Here is a 19,524-nt window from a genome sequence, read left to right as displayed (position 1 = left end):
ATGTATGTATTTTGGAACCCCGGTTTCAATATTCATTTCCACAAAATTATCGCCCAACTCTGTTCCTTGCACCGTTATTGCAACTTAAGTTGATATTACAGTTTTGACTTTTCCTGATCCATTCATGTTTTTGTTTCAAGGTTTGGAAAATTCGGAAGTATACGAAAAATTGCTTTCTGGCTACAGATTGGAAAAACCAAAATTCGCTACGAGTAAAATGTATGTAAATACTTATTGTATAGGTAATTACTGATTCGCGGTGTTGTTCAAAATAAATCGTTACTCATTAGGCTAATTTATTAAACTCATAACAGATACGACATCATGAAGGATTGCTGGAAAAAGTACCCTAAGCAACGACCATCATTCAACAAATTAGTTCAAAAACTTGGTGATATTGTTGAACCTCCTACAGAGTCTGTAAGTTGAATTTCATTATTATTATTATATTTTTTTGGTGAGGGTAAAACAGTATCTAGGTATGTAGATGTACCTACAACCTATCTACTTACTATACGTAATGAATGTTAATTGTAATTGAATTCTGTCAATTTTTCAAATTATAGCAAAACCCTGAATCCAACCACAAAAGTAATGACCCTACAAAAGACTGCGCAATGATTTTAAACGCACCCGTAGCCAAGAATCCCGAGGCTGAGATTGAATTGATTGATTTTTCGAAATCGCTATGAAGTTCCAAAGTGGCTGTAAACAGCAATGTGATAATTTTTATTTAATACATAGATACTTAATTATACGAGCTATCATACTAAATTCATTCGTTGACTGGCCTTATAATTACACTCATCTCTGCGCTGATTTCCATAGTTGGCCTTTAAATTTGAGTTAATTTTATTCTCACAAAAAAATTTATTCTAATATCACAGAGCCATGAGCCATTGGACATGTTCATCAGTTCAACACAGATTTGAATAAGAGGGTGGATTTTTGAAAATCCAAAAACGATTTTTTAAGCTGATTTTTTTTTAACGTGTACTTGCCTACTTAGCTTTGAAAATGATGAAAATCAGATCTGAAGTTAATTTAATATACAAATATACCGACAATTAAGTAGGCATTTATTGTGGGCAATGATGAAAATGAAAATGAACTCACAATGAGTAACAGACATTTTTCTTATCTTTTTGCCAAAAAGATTATGCGAGGTGAAAATTTTCGAATTTTTTCTCATGAAATGTTCGGAAAAATGCCAAAATTTTCACGAATTCTGAAATAAGTTTCATTTACTTATGGGATTTCTTCCCTTGAGTACGTATTATTGTAGGTACTTAATTATTGCGATAAAGTCGTTAATTTCCACAAGTGAACGATTTATTGCATGATCACCTCGGATGGACGATTGTGGTATTTCTAGATATTTCAATTATGTGTTCAATTCATAGATTTAGCTGAAAATGTTTGTACAATTTTTATTTCATTACTCGAGTTGATGTTTTTGTGTTACGATAGTCAGAATCATGTATACCAGTAGGTACATGCATAGATTTTTACTTTCAAATGTTCTGAAATAAATTAAACAACTAGCATTCTAATTTATGTCAGTATTTTACTATGTAATTCATAAAGAAAAAACATTCTACGAACGCAGGACAACGTATTTAATAAAAATGGCAACAAAATATCAATTTTATTACCATTTCTCAATTAAAATATTTTTCAATCGACATGACCAGAAAAACATAAGTTGAAAAATTTAATGAAATCATATCTACGTTTGATAAAATTCACCAAAACAAATTAATCCACTAGAAAAAAATCTCCTTGAGTGAATGTGAATCTAATCGATCCAAATCCAACCCAACAGGTACATATTTATTTTATTCTGTTATAAAATATACTGATATCGAAAATTAAAAACAAACTCTTCTCATTAAAAAACTATGTTGATAGAAAGATTCGGAAATTATTGAAGATTTCATGCATTACTTATTTTATCACGGTTTTCCACCATATTGTTCCGCACATAGAAACATAATATCTACTTACATACATTTTATTATTTATGTAATAATAAATGGTTGCAAAATGCAAACTTGATAGGGAATATGTAATAGGTACCTACTATCTACTACCTATCCTATTTCTTAATCGTACAAATCATGACATAAATTCCCGGGAAATGTCCACTCCAATAACATTATTCCAACATTAGTCAAAGTAATGATCGAGTAAAATCATATCGATGGAAAATTCATCTCGAAACGAGAACTGTCCAGTGAATCATAACATATATTATCAAATCACTAAAGTATTAATATAGCCTAATCGACGACGAATTGAAATTTTTTTCGAAAAAATGACTGATTTCCTGACAGCAAACTACATTCCTATGAAATCAATCGGAAGTACGATACGTATGTAGATAGAAAATGTTATGTGCTTGTGAAGAGTTTAGAGTTTTTTTTTTTGAAGTGAAAATTTTTTTAATTCAACCACATAATTTTGTCAATCTAAGAGTCAATTTTTGCCACGGAGCGATGCGTCGAACATTGCTTGTAATTCTGTTTGGCCTAATTTTGGTCATGAAACCTTCAATTGGTAAGTTATACAAAAATTAGTTTCATAATTAATATGCTTTTTAACAACACCAAATGAAAATTCGATCGTTCAGTAACGTGTTATTTACAATTTTTATCAAAAAAAAAACGTTTAAAACAGTTTTTTTTGTGTTTTAAACGTGTTTTTTTTCAACCTCAATTTCCTAAAAAAAAACACATTTTTTTTAGTTTCTTGTTGAAAAAGAAGTAAAATTATTGAATAAACTGTATTTTCAGAGACAAATTTTGTGTTTTGATTCAAATTTTTCCACATTTCTCGAGCCTAAACACGTTTTTGTACTACCCTGAGTATTTAGGGTCAAAAAATAACATTTAAAGTAACAGGAAAACGTTTTGGTATTGTCAAGTTTTTCTCAGAGGAAGCGGTATTGGTATTGGTATTTGGTGATGTGATGGTATTTTAGTGTTGTAGTATTGGTATTGGTTTTGGTACTGTTTTTTTTTGCATATTTGATCACTACACTACCCGCAAATACAAAGGCGTATTCAAGTTAGCTATAGCTTTATAAACATTATTTTGCAGTGTGATTTTTGTGTTTCAGGTTTACAAATTTTCCCGAACACACCCGAAGAATCTCTCGAAAAAGGTGGCTCAATGACGCTGATCTGTTCGCACGATGCACCGATTCAATGGTCTTATCCATCAGGCGTAAGATAATTATTTTTACTGCATCCGTCATGCATGTGCATATTATCTATCTATAGTTACATCCTTATTCCTTATTATTAGGTATAGGTAAGTATTAAAAGAATTCGTTAAAGACCTGGTGACAGTCCGCCAGCCTCTCCTCCTGAACCGATTTCGACGATTTTTGTCTTAAAATGTTCCTTTAATTAGACATTTACTTAGAAAATGCAAATTTTCCATAATATGTAAGCTCTAAACTCTGAAAATAAAAAATCAAAAAGACACTTTTTTCAAAACCGCACATAAACGTTTGTTGTATGCCGACGTCATTGCCTTCAGAACGTTCGTTGGTCATTTGTATAGTCATGTTGATTCGTTGTGTGTTTGTTGTTAACTTGATAGCGAGTTGGAACTCTCAGAGTCAGTAGAGATTTTTTATTAAGACTGTGAACTTAGAGAGGGGATCGTGCCTAAACCCAAACTATCAAACGGATCTTTGTAAAGTTTGGTTCATTTTCTTGGAAAACCTTCAAAAGTGCGGGTACGTACCTATTAGGGACAAAACAATGCGTAATTAAAGTTTCAAAAAAGTCAGCAAAATAGGTTCTTTATTACATAAGTCTAAAAAATTTTAAAATTTGCCGATTTTTTCAAAACTTGAAAACTTAAATACAAGAGCACTAAAATAGGTAGCTTGCTAATCAGAGAAAGTTTTTTTTCTTGAGACAGATGTTACCTGTGGCTGTATTAGAAGAATTCGGATGCAGAAGTAGGAATTTTCTTTTTCCGCAAACCGAATTCATCATTCTTTTCCGATTTTCACCAGTGTTTATTTAAATTTTAACATAGTTTGTACTCAGCTCGAATAATTTTTTTATTAATACAGGATTCGAACAAGACAGTTGCCGAAAGTAAAAAAAAAAAGGTATCTATTTCAGCAATCTGACAATAAGTGATGCTCACTTTTTCGATACCGGTTATTTCACTTGTCAGTCGAAAAACAACGCCAGTCAAGCAGCCAAAATTTACATCTACATTTTCGGTAAAATATCTATCTATGTATATAATATGCAGGTTGAGGTATCTGGCAAATATACATAAAATCATGTTTTTTATTCTTTTCTTTTTTTAGACGAAGAAAATTTAATAGTGTTGAACGATTCGCTGATAATAGTGCACGCTAAAGTACATCAGAACGTTGTAATACCTTGCAAACCCACCTCCCCATCCGTAAACGTTACCTTAAATACGGTCGATGAAGAGGTGAGATTATTCATTTTTTAAATCTACATACAAATTTGATTAGCACTACTTAAATCCGCGTAACATGTCTTGATTTCTGTTTGCATCTTTCTTTAAGGTGCATTTCCCCGCCCCCCCCACCACCACCGATAGACTTCAAAAATATGTCATTCGTTTGTGCTACGTTTGTGCTGAAAATTTTTTCGTTTGTGCTGCCCCCCTTCCTGAGATATTTAGAAAAACTTTTGGGGGGGCTGTAGAAACAGGAGCCCCCCACTTTCGCGTAGAGGGTCCAAAATGGTGTCAATCGTTTGTGCTACGTTTGTGCTGAAAAGATTTTCGTTTGTGCTGCCCCCCTTTCCGAGATATTTGAGAGGACTTTTGGGGGGCTGTAGAAACGGGAGCCCCCCCCCCACTTTCGCGTAGAGGGTCCAAAACGGTGTCAATCGTTTGTGCTACGTTAGTGCTGGTTTGTGCTGAAGCTTTTTTCGTTTGTGCTGACCCCCTCCCTGAGGTATTTGAGAGGACTTTTGGGGGGGCTGTAGAAACGTAGCCCCCCACTTTCACGTAGAGGGTCTAAATTAGTGTCAATCGTTTGTGCTACGTTTGTGCTGGTTTGTGCTGAACATTTCTTCGTTTGTGCTGGCCCCCTTCCTGTGGTATCGAGAGTCGTTTGTGCTTCGTTTGTGCTGGTTTGTGCTGCCATCCGTAACCCTCTAACCCCTCCCCTCACTGAAATATGGTTTTTCACCATTTATTAGGATTACGTTACCCCTATTAAACTAAGCGGATTTCTTTTTTTTCGAATTTCATTGCTTTCAACAGCTAAATTGATTCATTATCGCTGAAAAATGAGATCCTTAAAACTTAAGTTCAAAAATTTTATTTTGACCGGGGCCCTAAGCTCCCCCTCCCCCCCGGGTTCGGGTTTTTTCTGGTAGTTTAGAGGGTGCATCTGAACACATTCCCGAAAAAAATTGATGTGTCAATTTTTTCCTTTTCACCCTTGCTTTTTTATGTTATTTTCCCGCTCTACATGCCAGTAAAATATTTTTTATTTCCTAATTTTTGGAAGCTTTTTTGTCTCCAATATTGCACTTGTTACGTTTTAACAATTTTTTATTATACTTAAAACCATAGCTACCTAGGTACTTATTACTCATGTAATGAAATCATTTTCAACAGTTCATTTCGTGATACGAGTAGGACTAGCCTATCTCTGCACATTTGTGCGAATAGGTGGTATAATTATTATTTCAGTTAGTTCAACTTTTACAATTCCATCCTGCCGTACTGTATGGCCAAAATGGAAAAGTCAAACGCTTATGGTAGATGGTGGGTTTTCTAATATGTATATTCACGCTTATTTAACTGACGTTCATTTTTTCACCTACTTCTACTTATTTATTTACTTGGGATGAACAAACTCGTCGAAAATGTTCCCAGCACACGTATTCAGCTACCGCTGGCATCTAACCTACGAAGAACAACTTTCTTAGCTTTAACTTGGGGGTCGAAGTCGACCAAGCTACTCGTACTCTTTTTTTTTCAATTCAACAAAATATGCTACGGTTTTAACAACACCTGCAATTTATAACATTCACTTTATAATTCACAATAAAACCATCATACACGAACATACATATCTGAAAATGAAACTGAAATGTCAAGTTGGTTCTAATTTTACCCCGAACTGATTTTTGCAGGTAACAGGTCTTGAATATAATCCGAAAGTCGGATACATTATGCCAAACGTCAAAGTTACAGATTCTAGTATTCTTAATTGCGCTGCTACATACGGTGACATTGAATCTCCACAATACATTATACAAATTATAGTCAATCGTGAGTTCCGTTTATTGTAATACCTAAAGGTTACTGGTGGTGGGATTCGGTGTAAAGAAAGTCAAAATGAGAAAACATGATTTCTAACAAGACATTTATCAAACATTTCAAGACTTGCCATTATTTTTATCAGGGGATGAACGGGTTAATATCTCACTTACATGTAAATCTTTAGCTTTATTTCAATCTCTTTGAATGTTACAAGATTTTTTGTAGATATTTTGCAAATGAACACTTTAAATTCTTTGGTTGGGAAATGAGGAGCATCAAAATCTTGCTACAAAATATGAAAATTTTTTCATGTTCCCAGTGATTTTGTGGATACGTATACCTTTTTTTTTTTAGATGAAGGGAGAGATAGTACAGTAGAGGAGTCAACAATGAGTTTCCACGATAATTTTTCAACGTAAGAGACATTTGTTCAAAAAATAAGCAAATCATTTTTCGAAAATTACTTTTGAAAAATAAAATATTCTTGAAAAAGTTTCAGCTCAGAACATCAAAATAAAGTTTTAATTACGCAAAGGATGAAAAAATCCTAGAAAATTTTCGTAATTTACATTTACAAAGTGGATAATTTGAAAAGTTGGCAAATTTTGAATTGAAAGTTGTACAGTGAACTCTTTTAAAATTCTACAGAGGGAAGATATGAATTAAAAATCGTATTTTTATTGCACATGCTTACTTATTCACCTCAACACATAAATCTGAATGTATGAGCGTTACATAGGTAACCATACCTATACTAGAATTGATTATGATAATATTTAATAAGATCAATTAGGTAGGTAGGTCTAGGTGTAGGTACCACAAATGTACAGGTAGGTAGGTCTAGGTATGTTATAGTTGATTTGATTTTGTCTAGTATAAGCATAAAGGTATTTAGCTGCTTAAAATATTGAAATAAGTTAGTTACTTAATAATATACAGTACACCCAAAAGCATGATACGAATCTTTCGTGGTGTGCGATAAATTTGTAAAGTAAGCAGTTACTTGTCCAATTCTTTTATTCGTATTTCATGAAAAAAATTCCTTCCAGCTGCTGACAGTGAAATTTCAAACCCATTCATAGACGTTTCAAATGCTTTCAACCTGGCAGAAGGAGATAACGCTACGTTAAGCTGTTCCATAACTATTAGTACTGGCGATATTATTGGATTAGAATGGGGATATCCCACCGAAGAGGTCCAAAAGGTAAGTCTCGACATCATCAAACCTACGTTTAACAACTTTTTTCGCGTTTTTGGCTGACGATGAGAATTTATGAAATGAGTTAAGAAAATTCATCAGCGCTCAAAAAAATTATAGAGAGCGATAAGTACGTTCCCAACATGACCAATGTTTTAAATTTTGATCAGCGTTGCACGTATGTTGTATAGGTTTTGAACGAAACGTGTTTGCGGAGGCTTCAAAATCTCAGAATAAAAATATTATTCATCATTAATAAATTTTACGTCTGATGAATAGAGTCGCATAAGTGCTGCATATTGATTTATAGTAAGTGAGAAACGGTATAAATAAATTGGCAGATGGCGTTAACCGTAGGTCCCAACTTGAATCAATTTTCTCAACTCTCAACAACGAAAAATTACGTTCAAATATGTAGAGCTTACCGACTGTACGTCGAGTTATGGTGAAACTGGTGTAGTTCTCAATGTCACCAACACAGTCAACACTGCGTAACATTCTCTTGCCTAAGCTAAACCACACACGATAAAGTACATATGTCTGTAAAGTATCTAATTATCTAGCTATCGTATTTATAGTTCGGTATACATTGAAATATACCTATTCCAAATCTTGTTGAAAGAAATAGCGCATTCGTTGATGACCATCTTTATGATTCGATCAAATCATTTTTGAAGAGTTCGTATTTATCGTCAGTGAGCTCGAGTGATGCATTTCCTACAAGAATGTACGAAGCATGTAGAATTACGAAAAAAAGAAAACCGCTTCAAAAAGGATCATTTTGAAATAGAAAGTTTACGAAGTCGCATAGTAGAGGGTATTAGATGCAAAACGTATAATTCATAATTCATAATTTTTTTCAGAAAGTCATATTGGAAGACAACCGTGTAAAACAAAACAAAAACCATGAGATTGTTTATCGAGCTATTACAATTCCAAATTTAACTAAAAGCGATCAAGGACCATACACCTGCAAAGTACAAGGCTACCCGAGCAAGAATGAATCTCATATTTTACACATCCATGGTCAGTGTTTCACCTAGGTTTGATAATTGATATGCTCTTGCTAAGGAGATGACCTTTCGCATCTCCTACCAGGGTATCTAATAAGATTTCAAAATAAAAACACAGGATTTTTAGCAAGACATTTTTAAAACACTAGGGATTTTTTAAGAGAGAAGAGAGGTGGAGTGAGCGAGGCAAAATTTTGTGTTCAAACATCTCGGGATTTTTTTTTCAAGCAAGCGGATGTTGGAAAATATAATTTTATCATTTCAATTTTTGATTTCATTTTCACCTTTAACGTGAGGTTCTTGCTAATGTAACGATTGAAATTGGGCGAATAAAAAACGGGAAATATATAATCAAACGACAAAAAAGGTGGTTTGAACGACAGCCCGATATTAACGACAAATTAGGTACTAAAAACAGAAGTTTTTGAACGACTAAACAGGTCGTCATCATGACTATTTTTATTTATGAATCACGCCTACTTCTCTCGACAGATATGAGCGTTGGAACGACAAAGTATGATTTTCAGCGACTAGTGTTGATCTCACAAGGAATTGGTCAATGGCGAGAGATCCTTCTGCAACGAACTGTCTACATTTTGCCACTTCTCCAGATGTGTCTTTGAAGGAATGGACCTCTGGGTATCAATGGGCTGCTCAACAAAACAAAAAAGCGATTCAAATTCCAGACGATTCCAGCGCTGCTTCTTTTTTTTTCACCACCACCTCCAGCACAGCCAAACCCTCAAGTACTCCCAAATCGATCGAAACCTTCTAATCTGCAGATAAACATTGGAAAACTTTTGACGAATTCCTTAAACTCACGCATACAATTTGGAAAATCAGCATTTTATCGAATAATTTGGAATTATCAACCCTCACTTCTTGAAAAGAACAACATGCAAATTCGTCAGAAACTGGTTCAGCCCCCCCCCCCCCCCTCCAGGCGAAATCCATTCCCTTTGGCCAAAAACGCAAGACTGGGAGAAAAGGGCACTATTGGTGCAATAAACATTTTTTTTCAATCAAATGCAAAGGTGTAGTCTCCTTTTAATTGTATAAATTTCCGTTTTTTAATCATAAAATTAGTTGTTCCTAGATATTTTTGTGTCATGAATAATTCTCTGTCGTTGAATGTATTTTTTTATCATGCAATATAGAATGCCTCATTGAAGGAATTCTTTGTCGTGTTTTTGGTAGGCCGTGCTATTTATTTTTTCTGTCGCTTAGACCTCTTAATTTTGTCGTGTATTCCCCCTTTTTTGTCGTAACGATAAATCATACCCATAAAAAACTACATATTTTTCAACATGACAAATTTTTAAAAACGTAAAAAAATTTTAATGAAAAATTTGAACATCATTTGGAAAAAAAGATACCAATTTTTCGAAATAAATAAACGACGATGAGTTATAAAGCAAAAAAAGTAGGTACATAAGAAATAAAATTTCAATTTTTTATACTTGATGGGTATAATTTTACATAATAGTCATATGTATAACGTACATATAAAAATTGTCATTTCTCCTTCAAATCTGGAATTTTTTCATCACGGAAAAGAGAAACAAACCGCCCCTAGTGAAGCAAGGGCAAAAGCTCTAGAAAAGAAGTATTTCGCGAGGTATAAAAGATTATTATCTTACTTCAAAATTTTAAAATGCAAATTATGTTTTTATGCACACTATTAGTTTCGGTCTGAAAGTTGAAAAATTCTTTGGCTTGAATGTTCTCTCAGATGAATGGGCCGATTTTTTTGAAATTTCCATCAGTAGGTGTGGTCTAACGTCAAGAATGGAACGCCATAATCATAATTGCAATTACTTAAGTACCTAGCTTCTTACTTGGTAAGAATCTAGGTGTACATAGGTACAGGGTGCCCAGAAATATCGAGTACCCTAAAAAAGTTTTCTACTAAAATACTTTGGTTGGTCACAGTGAATGATAATAATGATAGCACATGATTGGTTGTTGGACTGGAGAGATAGCATTCCACCAATCATATGCATCTATTTCACGTTGCCAACCTATATTTTAATGAAAAACTTTCTTTGGGGTACTCGATATTTCTGGGCACTCTGTACAGTGTACATACAGAGTGTCTGCTGAACCCAAAAAAGCAAATTTCTCGCTTTTTTCTTGTCTTTTCTTGCCTACTTCGTGCTTTTTTCTTACTTGAAATTTTGTACTTCCTCCCCCAAAAAAATCTTCGCTACCAGCTCCCCCCACCCGCCAAGTTTCTCTAAAAATGTATTCGTTGAAGCAAGAAAATAAAAAATTGACATTTTAGGGAATTTTCCGAAAACCCGTCATAATGAATATTTGGTTCAGAAAACGAAAAAACGACCATTTTATACAAATATGTTTCATTTTACACTTTCATTGGAGCACAATAGTAAAAAAAATGTTTGAAAAATTGGTGGTTGTGTTCAGAAAAAAATAAAAACTTCAAACTTTCCAAAATGGTTTGGGTATCACGAGTATTTCTAGGATTTTTTTATTCAATTTTTGAATTTTCAAAAGTTTTAAAAGCAGCATCTTCGCGAGGGCAAAAGCTTTGCAAAATTTGTAATTCGAAAAGTAGAATAACATCAATTTTGATGAAAGGATTCGACTTTCCTGATCTTCACATTTTTCAAAATTGGTGGGGATAACTTTAATTTTTCAGAGATTTTTTATGATAATTTTTGTGAAATTTTCTTGCTTTCTTGCTATTTTTTTGCCGGTAGACACTCTGACATACTCTCTTTTTCGTTTTTCAGGTAAAAACGAATCATTTCTGATCGTCAGTTGCCACGCAGAATCGCGCGAATTGATTATCAAAGCCGGAAACGTGCAAGTCAAATGGATTGTCAATGTGACCGCTTATCCGGAAGCCGCCATCACCTGGTAAATATTTTTGCGGTACTTGCAAACGCCGATGGTATCTATCTAGAGATGAAAAATGGACTTATTTCTCAAACGCATTCCTATTCTATGTTCGAAAATATGTATAGGTTCAATCCGGATGGTGAAGAAATAAAGAATGATCCAAATGGCAAATACGTGATAACTAATAAAAACCCGTTGACTACACTCGTAGTGCAAAACATCAAGATTGAGGATTTCGGTGTATATCAATTGAAAGCATTTAACTTCCATCGTACCGATTACGTCAATTTCAGCTTAACCGTTGAAGGTGAAGTATCCCTGATTTTATTTTGCTTTACATTATCAAAAGTATGTACACTCCCGAAAAAACCTATCAGTCTCTCAATCGCCGATTTTGCTCATTTTTTTTACCTGGGCATATTAAGGTGAAGACCCATAGGGTAGCTCCAAAAGGAAATTTTGACGAGAGCGAACAAGACAAATAAAAAGTATTTTTCGCGGAAAAAAAAACAACTCGAAGGTTTATTTTTTTTCTCAAGTCGTTCGAATGGTTCATTCTCTTAGAGCTCAACACCATTCGAAAGCCTTTCAAAAATGGAAAAAAAGTCTTTTTTTTTTGTATTTAACTGAAAAGTGATGGCGAAACCCCAACAGCACCTAGGCCACTCTCCGAATTTACGTACTAAGTATGTGTACATGTCAAACTTCAGCCTCTTAGGTCAATTTGAAGGGATTGTTGCAGGATGCTAATTTTTGAACACACCATGATGCGCTTTTGAATTTTCTCCATTTCTACACCCCCCCCTCCCCGCTTAAAAAAATTAAGTTTTGTAGTTACTGTATTACTTCGTGTATGTTCAACATCGATAATTTTATTTTCAACGTCAATTTCAGATAAACCGTCGCTTGAACTAAGAAATAACGTCGAATTATATTCTCTTGGAAAAACGTATCAGATCGAATGTGCTCTGACAGGATATCCTTTACCTAGAGTCACATGGTCGACGATGGACTGCAATAATTACCCCACTTGCGAAGGTTCTGCTTTTCGAAACATTCCGGTAAAATATGCCTAGCTTTTTTTCGTTGTTACAGTTTCATCAAAATAATCGGGATTCTTTTCACAGATAAGTCAGTTCAAAGAAACGAATTTGAGCTTAAAACCGTATAAAATGAAGTCAATTTTAAATTTTTATGCTGATGGAAGTAAAATTCTGCGATGCGAAGCGGGATATTCCGAAGGATTTGAGAATGCGTCTTCATTGTATTTGGTCTCTGGTAAGTTAATAAATGAAGGCGAGTCGATAGATTCAACAGTTATTACTTACCTACATGTATAAATCGTGTCAAATCTATAAGTGCATTATTTTTCATTAAAATTCACGTATTTAGTACATAGGTACCCAATACTCTCCCTCATTGTGACAATATTGTTACTTATTTGAAAGTTTGTCTTTTAGACATCAGTGGTTTTTATCTACATTTTAATTTAATCAATTTCGCGCAGACATCGAAAACGGATTTGCAATAAATACCGAAGAAGAAGAGACCGTAGTCGGAGACGATGTAGAAATCTCGTGCGGAGCTTCCAAATACATATATCATAGCAACGTTACATGGTACAAAAATGGAGTCGATTTGGCTGCAAAACATTTACCGGGTGAGAACTGAGAAGCATTTTCTGGCAACGTGACATAAATGCATTATGGTTGGTGGAAAGTTATCGTCTTAGTCCAACAGCTAATCATGTGCTATCATTATTATCATTCACTGTGACCAATCGAAATATTTAGCAGACAACTTTTTTAAGGGTTCACGATATTTCTGTCCACCCTGTATTTACCCAGCTAAACTATCAACTATTTGTTCACTTATCCATTGTGATATAATTGGAAAAGAATGGATAAGAATTACGGAACAACTAACCCGTAGGTATGCATGGATGTTTCAGGAATTAGAGCAATAAATTACACTACAAAATTTTCGCATGGTTCGAAGCTATTTATTCCAAATGTGCAGAAAAATCATGGCGGTGAATACATTTGCCGAGCTACTCTTCTCAATAAAACAGCAACTATTCGCGACGTTGAAAAATTCATTCATGTGGATGTTAAAAGTAAGATATGGCTTCTTGCACTGATACCTACACATTTTCGCGAGGTTGAAATATGTATACTAAATCATCAAATTGTACCTACAAAACGAATTTCACAGACTTTTCCATACCCAATATAATTAGTACAAATTTCGACAAAAAAGATATGCTGGTTCATACTTATGAAAAAGTGGAAATGAAGATTCAAGTCAATGGCACTCCAGTCCCTTCTATCTTATGGTATAAGGTACGTTTTTAAATTAAGAATTGAATTAAATAGAAGAGATTTTTCACACACGTGCTCTTCCCCTATATTGTGTTTTTGCTTTGTTTTGTTGGTTTTTCACGTACTTTTGTGCGCTGTGCAGGATAACAAACTAATACCATTGGATAAAAACGAGTCGTCGCGGATTGTGTTGAAAGATAGAAATCAAACTCTAGTCATAAAGTACGCAGCGCTTGAGGACGAAGGAGAATATTTGTGCGTAGCGAGCAATAAAGGCGGAAATGTTTCAGCAAAGGTGATGCTGCGGTTGGCAGGTATGTGCAGTTGTGCACTGTACCTATTTGTTTATCTACAAAAATATAAAAATAGGTATTTGCTTGTTCAGCAGATATCATCGTCATCATACCTAGATCCACGTAATTGCATATTCGTATTCGTAGATATACTACATATAACTCTTGTTTTTTTGTCTAGATAAACCAGCTTCAGAAGACAAGCCAGCTGTAGATAAACCAGCTGAGCATGAGTATACAATCATAGCTTCAATAATTTCCATCTGCCTTCTTTTAACTGGAATAATATTCTACGTAACGATTCGGTTGCGCAAAGAAAAAATGGTACGTATTTTTAAACATCGCATAATATTATTTGGTACATTGACTTATACTTTATGAACATTTTTCATGATTTCATTATGAGTGATTTGTTGCAGAAATTACAAAAAATTTTGGAAAAATATGGGTTGCAAGAATGCAAAGGAAGCGAAGTTCTCACTATAGACCCTGACTTGGACATCGAACAACAAACTGTTCGCATACCATACAACAAAAAATATGAATTTCCCAAAGAGAACTTGGAATTTGGTAAATATAATTGAAAAATACGAGTAAGAGAAATAAGTAGGTATAGGTACACAGTCTACACACCTAATTCCACGACAGCAAAATACTATGAAAGGTACTTTCTTACAGTCTCCTACTTCAGTTCAGTATGGGCCTCGCATCGTATCTGCATGCGGGTTTTACGAAATTAATCCCTCCCCTCTCCCTGTTTTTATTACATTAAAGTCCATTGTTCACCTGCATGAATTTTTACTTCTTAGACATGAATTCCAAAAAATTTCTGCTCTTGTTTTCTTAAAGCAGGAATCATACCTACATCGACATATGACTTTTTGTGAAATTACAGCTGTGTTTTGAAGACTTTCAAGAAAACACCACAAATTTCTGCCAATATTTCACCTTTAGCCTTCCTACATACAAAAACAGGATGCAATAATTTTTTCCGCTAATTTTTTTCAGGAAAAATACTAGGATCTGGTTATTTTGGAATAGTTAAAAAAGCAGAAGCTCGTGGTATTGTTGCAAAAAATGTGAAAACGACAGTAGCTGTAAAAATGGTCAAACAAAATAATGATTCTATAAGCATAAAAGCTCTTGTTTCCGAATTGAAGATCATGATTTATTTGGGAGAGCACATAAATGTAGTTAATTTATTGGGTGCCTGCACTAAAGATTTGATTAAAGGTCAGTTTTGTGAAGGTATTTTATTGTGAACACAAGAATGTAGAGTACCAAAGAGGTACCTACTACCTATAACTTAAACATACATATTCTATCATATTCATTTCCATAACCATTGAAATGATTTTTATTTCAGGAGAATTAGCTGTGATTGTAGAATATTGCAAGTATGGTAATCTACGTGAAATTCTCTTGAAACACAGAAACAATTTTACGAATAAAATAAATGAAAATGATGAAATTGATATCACTACTGCAATTGCCCATTGGTAAGAGTTTTGAAGGATCTCAGATAAGAAAGTACCTACACATTTTAATACATACAATATAACCACTATAGGCTATTAATCCAGAGGCAAATTGCTACGTTCCTTCTGATAATGCCTAAGACCAAGAAGTTTGCACCAGTGTTCAAATACTAATATATTTCCTCAGTTTTAGAAATGATATCTTTCCGTGTTTTTGTATACCTAATTAATGCGAAATATTTCAAAAGAAAATATTTTTAAAATTCAAAATTACCCAAAAACGAGCAATTTGTCAAGTTTTAACTGCTCAATAGAACCCTAAAAAAGGTGTCAGATTTTGATGGTAATCTTCCAAGTCGACGTAGCATCTAAAATACTAATTTTTTAGAACTGGGCAATTATTCAAACATTTTTCTCGGCGCAGGCTGGGTTAGGGCGAGAACGAAAAAAACGCGATTTTTTTGGAAAATGTCTGCTCTCTGAGGACTTGTGCCTCCCCTCAAAGAAATCAGATATTTTTTCTTCATTCATAAGAGTATATTGTACTTGACAAGTCGAATCAATTTTCAGTAATGAAAGCACGGCATCTACTGGAGAACCAAGAACTATAAATACTATCGAAAAACTTGAAGGCACACCGATCGGTAACATTCCTATCATGGTACAGAAGTTTAATTTTGGTACGTTCAACTCCAATGTTCTATGTATTTATGCTACAAAGTTCTGTTGTTTTTTTTTAATGTAAGAAGAATTTTTATCGTGTAGGAGTAGGATATTTATAGGTTATAGGGGGCACGCTAATTCTCGGACGTTGTAACTCCCTAATTTTTTGTACCCTCTCCCTACCCCAAACATATGTACATAAAGAATTGATTTTCGTCTCATCGGTTCAGAAAGTTCTCTTTTTGTTCCAAAATTACCAAATAAAAGCCCTGTTTTTTGTCAAACCTCCATATTAAGGTTCCGTTTTTTGTTTTTTTTTTTTCAAATTTGCCCAAATTAAACAGTGTTGGTTTTTAGAAAAATTGTCAAAGTGTTCATTTTTAGAAAAATTGTCAAAAAGTGTCAATTTTATGTCAAGAAATTTCGAAAAAATAGTCAAGAAATGTCCATTATTGGCACAATCAAAAAGGACCAATTTTTTCCAAAATCGTCAAACAGTCCTGTTATTGCCAAGATTTCCCAAAATATACTGTTTTTGTGTAAATTCTTCCCCGCGTGCTCTTCCATAAAAAAACCTGGGTAAGTAGGTAAATTATTTCATATTTCCTATACAGTGTGCCTTTTTTTCCCATTAGGTACGGATGGATGTATTGAAAGTAATGATATGTACGAACCAGAATGGCGTTCAAATTACTTGTCTGATTGCGAAGATGCATTCAACAAACCAATTACTACTATCGATCTGATTCGTTGGTCATTCCACGTCGCTCGTGGAATGGAATACTTGGCTAGTCGTAAGGTATCCTCGTTTGAAATTCCAATTTCAAAGAAATTAGTTTCTTAAAGAATACATTAGATAGGTACGTACTACGTACTAGGTATATTTAGATATTTCATTTTTTTTTATTCACTGCAGATTTTACACGGCGATTTAGCTGCCAGAAATATACTTCTAGCAGAAGGGAATATCGCGAAAATCTGTGACTTTGGTCTCGCCAAGAGTATGTACCAAAATGAAGAATACAAAAGCAGTAAAACCGTAAGTGTTTTAGAATCCTGGAACACAAGTACCCCTCCTTATCCTTCAACAGCTGTTTCTGTTTCTGCAGATATTGCCTGTCAAATGGATGGCTATCGAATCACTACGAGACAGGATATTTTCAACGCAATCTGACGTGTGGTCTTTCGGGATTACCATGTGGGAATTTTTTTCATTGGCAGTATTGCCTTATCCAGGTAGGTCTTGACTCACAGCTTGAAAGTACCGATTTGTCATTGTAATGAAACCGAATTTTTTACTGTTTTTAGAGTTTTTCAAAACAAACTTGTATTATAAAATGCAATTATTCTCACAATTCTTTCTACATCTTTTAAAATTCTTCTACACATGTAGTATATCTCAGTCTCATTCAATCTGTTCAATACCAATTGGCAATTTGAATGAGACATCACAAACCACCACTTCCAAAGCGTTCTTTCTGTTGTTTACATAATTCATAATTATTTTATTTATTTTGAAGGGTTGGAAAATACATTCGATTTGTATGAATACCCAGATTCGATCAGCCAAAAATTTCAAAAGTTTAAAATTCTTTTCATTGAAAACTCAATTTCTAAAAGCTTCGAAGCTATAATTTAAACATTTCAAAAAATTTCAGGATGCATACTCTTTTATAAGATTTCCAACAATTTAATTTTCATAATGGTATTTGCAAAATCAAAAGAAGGTATAGAGCCTCAAAAATTCAGTCAAAATGGATGTCAAATACCGTGTGACATATCGTTTCATACGTTTTCGAAGACTCTGAACACGAATATCGACTCATTTTTTCTGATTCGACCCCTCCTGTGCCACCTCCTGAACCACTAAATTCCCCAAGTTGAAATATTTGACATAATGTACTTATTTTCAAACTTCTACTTCAGTACTCCTCTGCTTAAAATTACACCCCCGCCCCTTTATTACTGTTAGAGTTTTCCTGATCCATTCATGTTTTTGTTTTAAGATTTGGACAATTCGGAAGTATACAAAAAATTGGTTTCTGGCTACAGATTAGAGAAACCAAGATTCGCTACGAGTAAAATGTAAGTAAATACTCATTTTAGGCAGGTATAAATCATTTATTCATTCAACTTTCAACAGATATAACATCATGATGGATTGCTGGAAAGAGCACCCTAAGCAACGACCATCATTCGACGAACTAGTTCAAAAACTTGGAGACATTCTCGAACCTCCTACACAATCTGTAAGTTGAATTTCATTATTATCGTTTTTTTGGTCACGTCAAAATAGTATGTACTTACATACGTATAATGAACTAATGAATGTTGACTGAATTTTAGCAAAACCCTAATGATGACGCAAAAGAATGCGCAACGATTTTAAACGCACCCGTAGCCAAGAATCCCCAGGTGGTTGAGAATCAGTTGGAATTGATTCCATAATATTTATTTAATACCAGTAGGTACAATCTATCATACTAAATTCATTCGCTCATTGACTTTATAATCATTAATCACACGGATCTTTGCACTGATTTCTATAGTTGGTCTTTGAATTTGGGATCATTTTCTTCTCACAAAAAAATATGGTCCAATTACAGAGCCATAGATATGTTCATCACTGATTTGAGTACGAGAGTGGATTTTTCAAAATCCAGAAACGATATTCTGAAATAGATAGAAGTAGATATATCAATTCCTGGGCAATGTTGAGAATGAAGATGAGCCCACAATGAATGGACATACGTTTTTCTTATCTTTCCGCCAAAAAGCTAATGTGAAATGAAAATTTTCGCATTTTTAAAATGAAATAGCCGGAAAAAATTCCAATATTTTTCATGATTTCTGAAATAAGTTCTATTTGTGAAATTTTTTCCTTCGTGTATTTGTAAGTGTACCTATGTACTTAGGTAATTAGGTACTGTGATAGTCATTAATTTCTAAAAATGAACGGTTTATTGCATTACAACCTTGGACAGATGATTGTGGTATCTTTAAACATTTCACTTAATTACATATTTATAGTAGGTTTAGCTAAAAATGTACCTATACATTTATATAATTTTCATTTCATTATTCAAGTTCATTGTTTTGTACGTTAAACATGTAGCATTCTAATTTGTGTTAATTCTTTCTAATTCTTTAAGAAAAAAATACCCTACAAACGTAAGCCTATGCATTTTGGTATTTCATAAAAATGACAACAAAATACCTCATCAATTTTATTACCTACCATATCTCAATCAAATCCTGAAATTTTGAAGTGAGTTTTAAATTTTGACAAAAAAGCGAACTACCGACAAAAATTGGAAACATTTTTAATGAATTTTTCGTGTTTTTTCGACATTGGTGAATAGATGAATGAAGCAGCAAAGCATGCACAGAGAAATGTGAAAAGGCAAA

At 33.8% G+C, this 19,524-nt stretch overlaps 3 protein-coding genes and 1 long non-coding RNA gene across 6 annotated transcripts in view; all 4 read left to right on the top strand.

Annotated features, from left to right (window-relative positions):
- The window catches only part of LOC135840531 (vascular endothelial growth factor receptor 1-like), a 36,274-nt gene extending 34,721 nt beyond the window's left edge, over positions 1 to 1,553 (top strand). For all 3 annotated transcript variants that reach the window (XM_065357128.1, XM_065357127.1, XM_065357129.1), the window contains 3 exons: positions 141 to 219; positions 315 to 420; positions 567 to 1,553. In XM_065357128.1, coding sequence (XP_065213200.1) covers positions 141 to 219; positions 315 to 420; positions 567 to 692 — 311 coding nt within the window. In that variant the 3' untranslated portion in view covers positions 693 to 1,553. The remainder of the gene's footprint in view (positions 1 to 140; positions 220 to 314; positions 421 to 566) is intronic.
- Positions 1,554 to 4,354: 2,801 nt separating this feature from the next.
- LOC135841221 (uncharacterized) lies at positions 4,355 to 7,458 on the top strand. Its single transcript, XR_010557861.1, has 3 exons — positions 4,355 to 4,470; positions 6,156 to 6,294; positions 7,335 to 7,458. It is a non-coding gene; the product is annotated as an uncharacterized LOC135841221 (long non-coding RNA).
- LOC135839056 (vascular endothelial growth factor receptor 1-like) lies at positions 7,459 to 14,559 on the top strand. Its single transcript, XM_065354916.1, has 11 exons — positions 7,459 to 7,489; positions 11,253 to 11,379; positions 11,487 to 11,668; positions 12,256 to 12,422; positions 12,489 to 12,639; positions 12,869 to 13,021; positions 13,313 to 13,477; positions 13,576 to 13,703; positions 13,825 to 13,996; positions 14,157 to 14,299; positions 14,395 to 14,559. Exons 1-11 carry the CDS (start codon positions 7,459 to 7,461, stop codon positions 14,557 to 14,559), a joined length of 1,584 nt encoding a protein of 527 aa, XP_065210988.1.
- Positions 14,560 to 16,111: 1,552 nt separating this feature from the next.
- Positions 16,112 to 18,564, top strand: LOC135839054 (vascular endothelial growth factor receptor 1-like). The gene is made up of 7 exons (XM_065354907.1): positions 16,112 to 16,133; positions 16,752 to 16,915; positions 17,033 to 17,155; positions 17,226 to 17,352; positions 18,123 to 18,201; positions 18,260 to 18,365; positions 18,463 to 18,564. Exons 1-7 carry the CDS (start codon positions 16,112 to 16,114, stop codon positions 18,562 to 18,564), a joined length of 723 nt encoding a protein of 240 aa, XP_065210979.1.
- Positions 18,565 to 19,524: the final 960 nt, after the last annotated feature.

Source organism: Planococcus citri, chromosome 3, assembly GCF_950023065.1.
Source record: "Planococcus citri chromosome 3, ihPlaCitr1.1, whole genome shotgun sequence".
Lineage (NCBI taxonomy): Eukaryota > Metazoa > Arthropoda > Insecta > Hemiptera > Pseudococcidae > Planococcus > Planococcus citri.
Note: the sequence above shows the minus strand (reverse complement) of the source record. Positions and strands in the feature narration are given on the sequence as shown.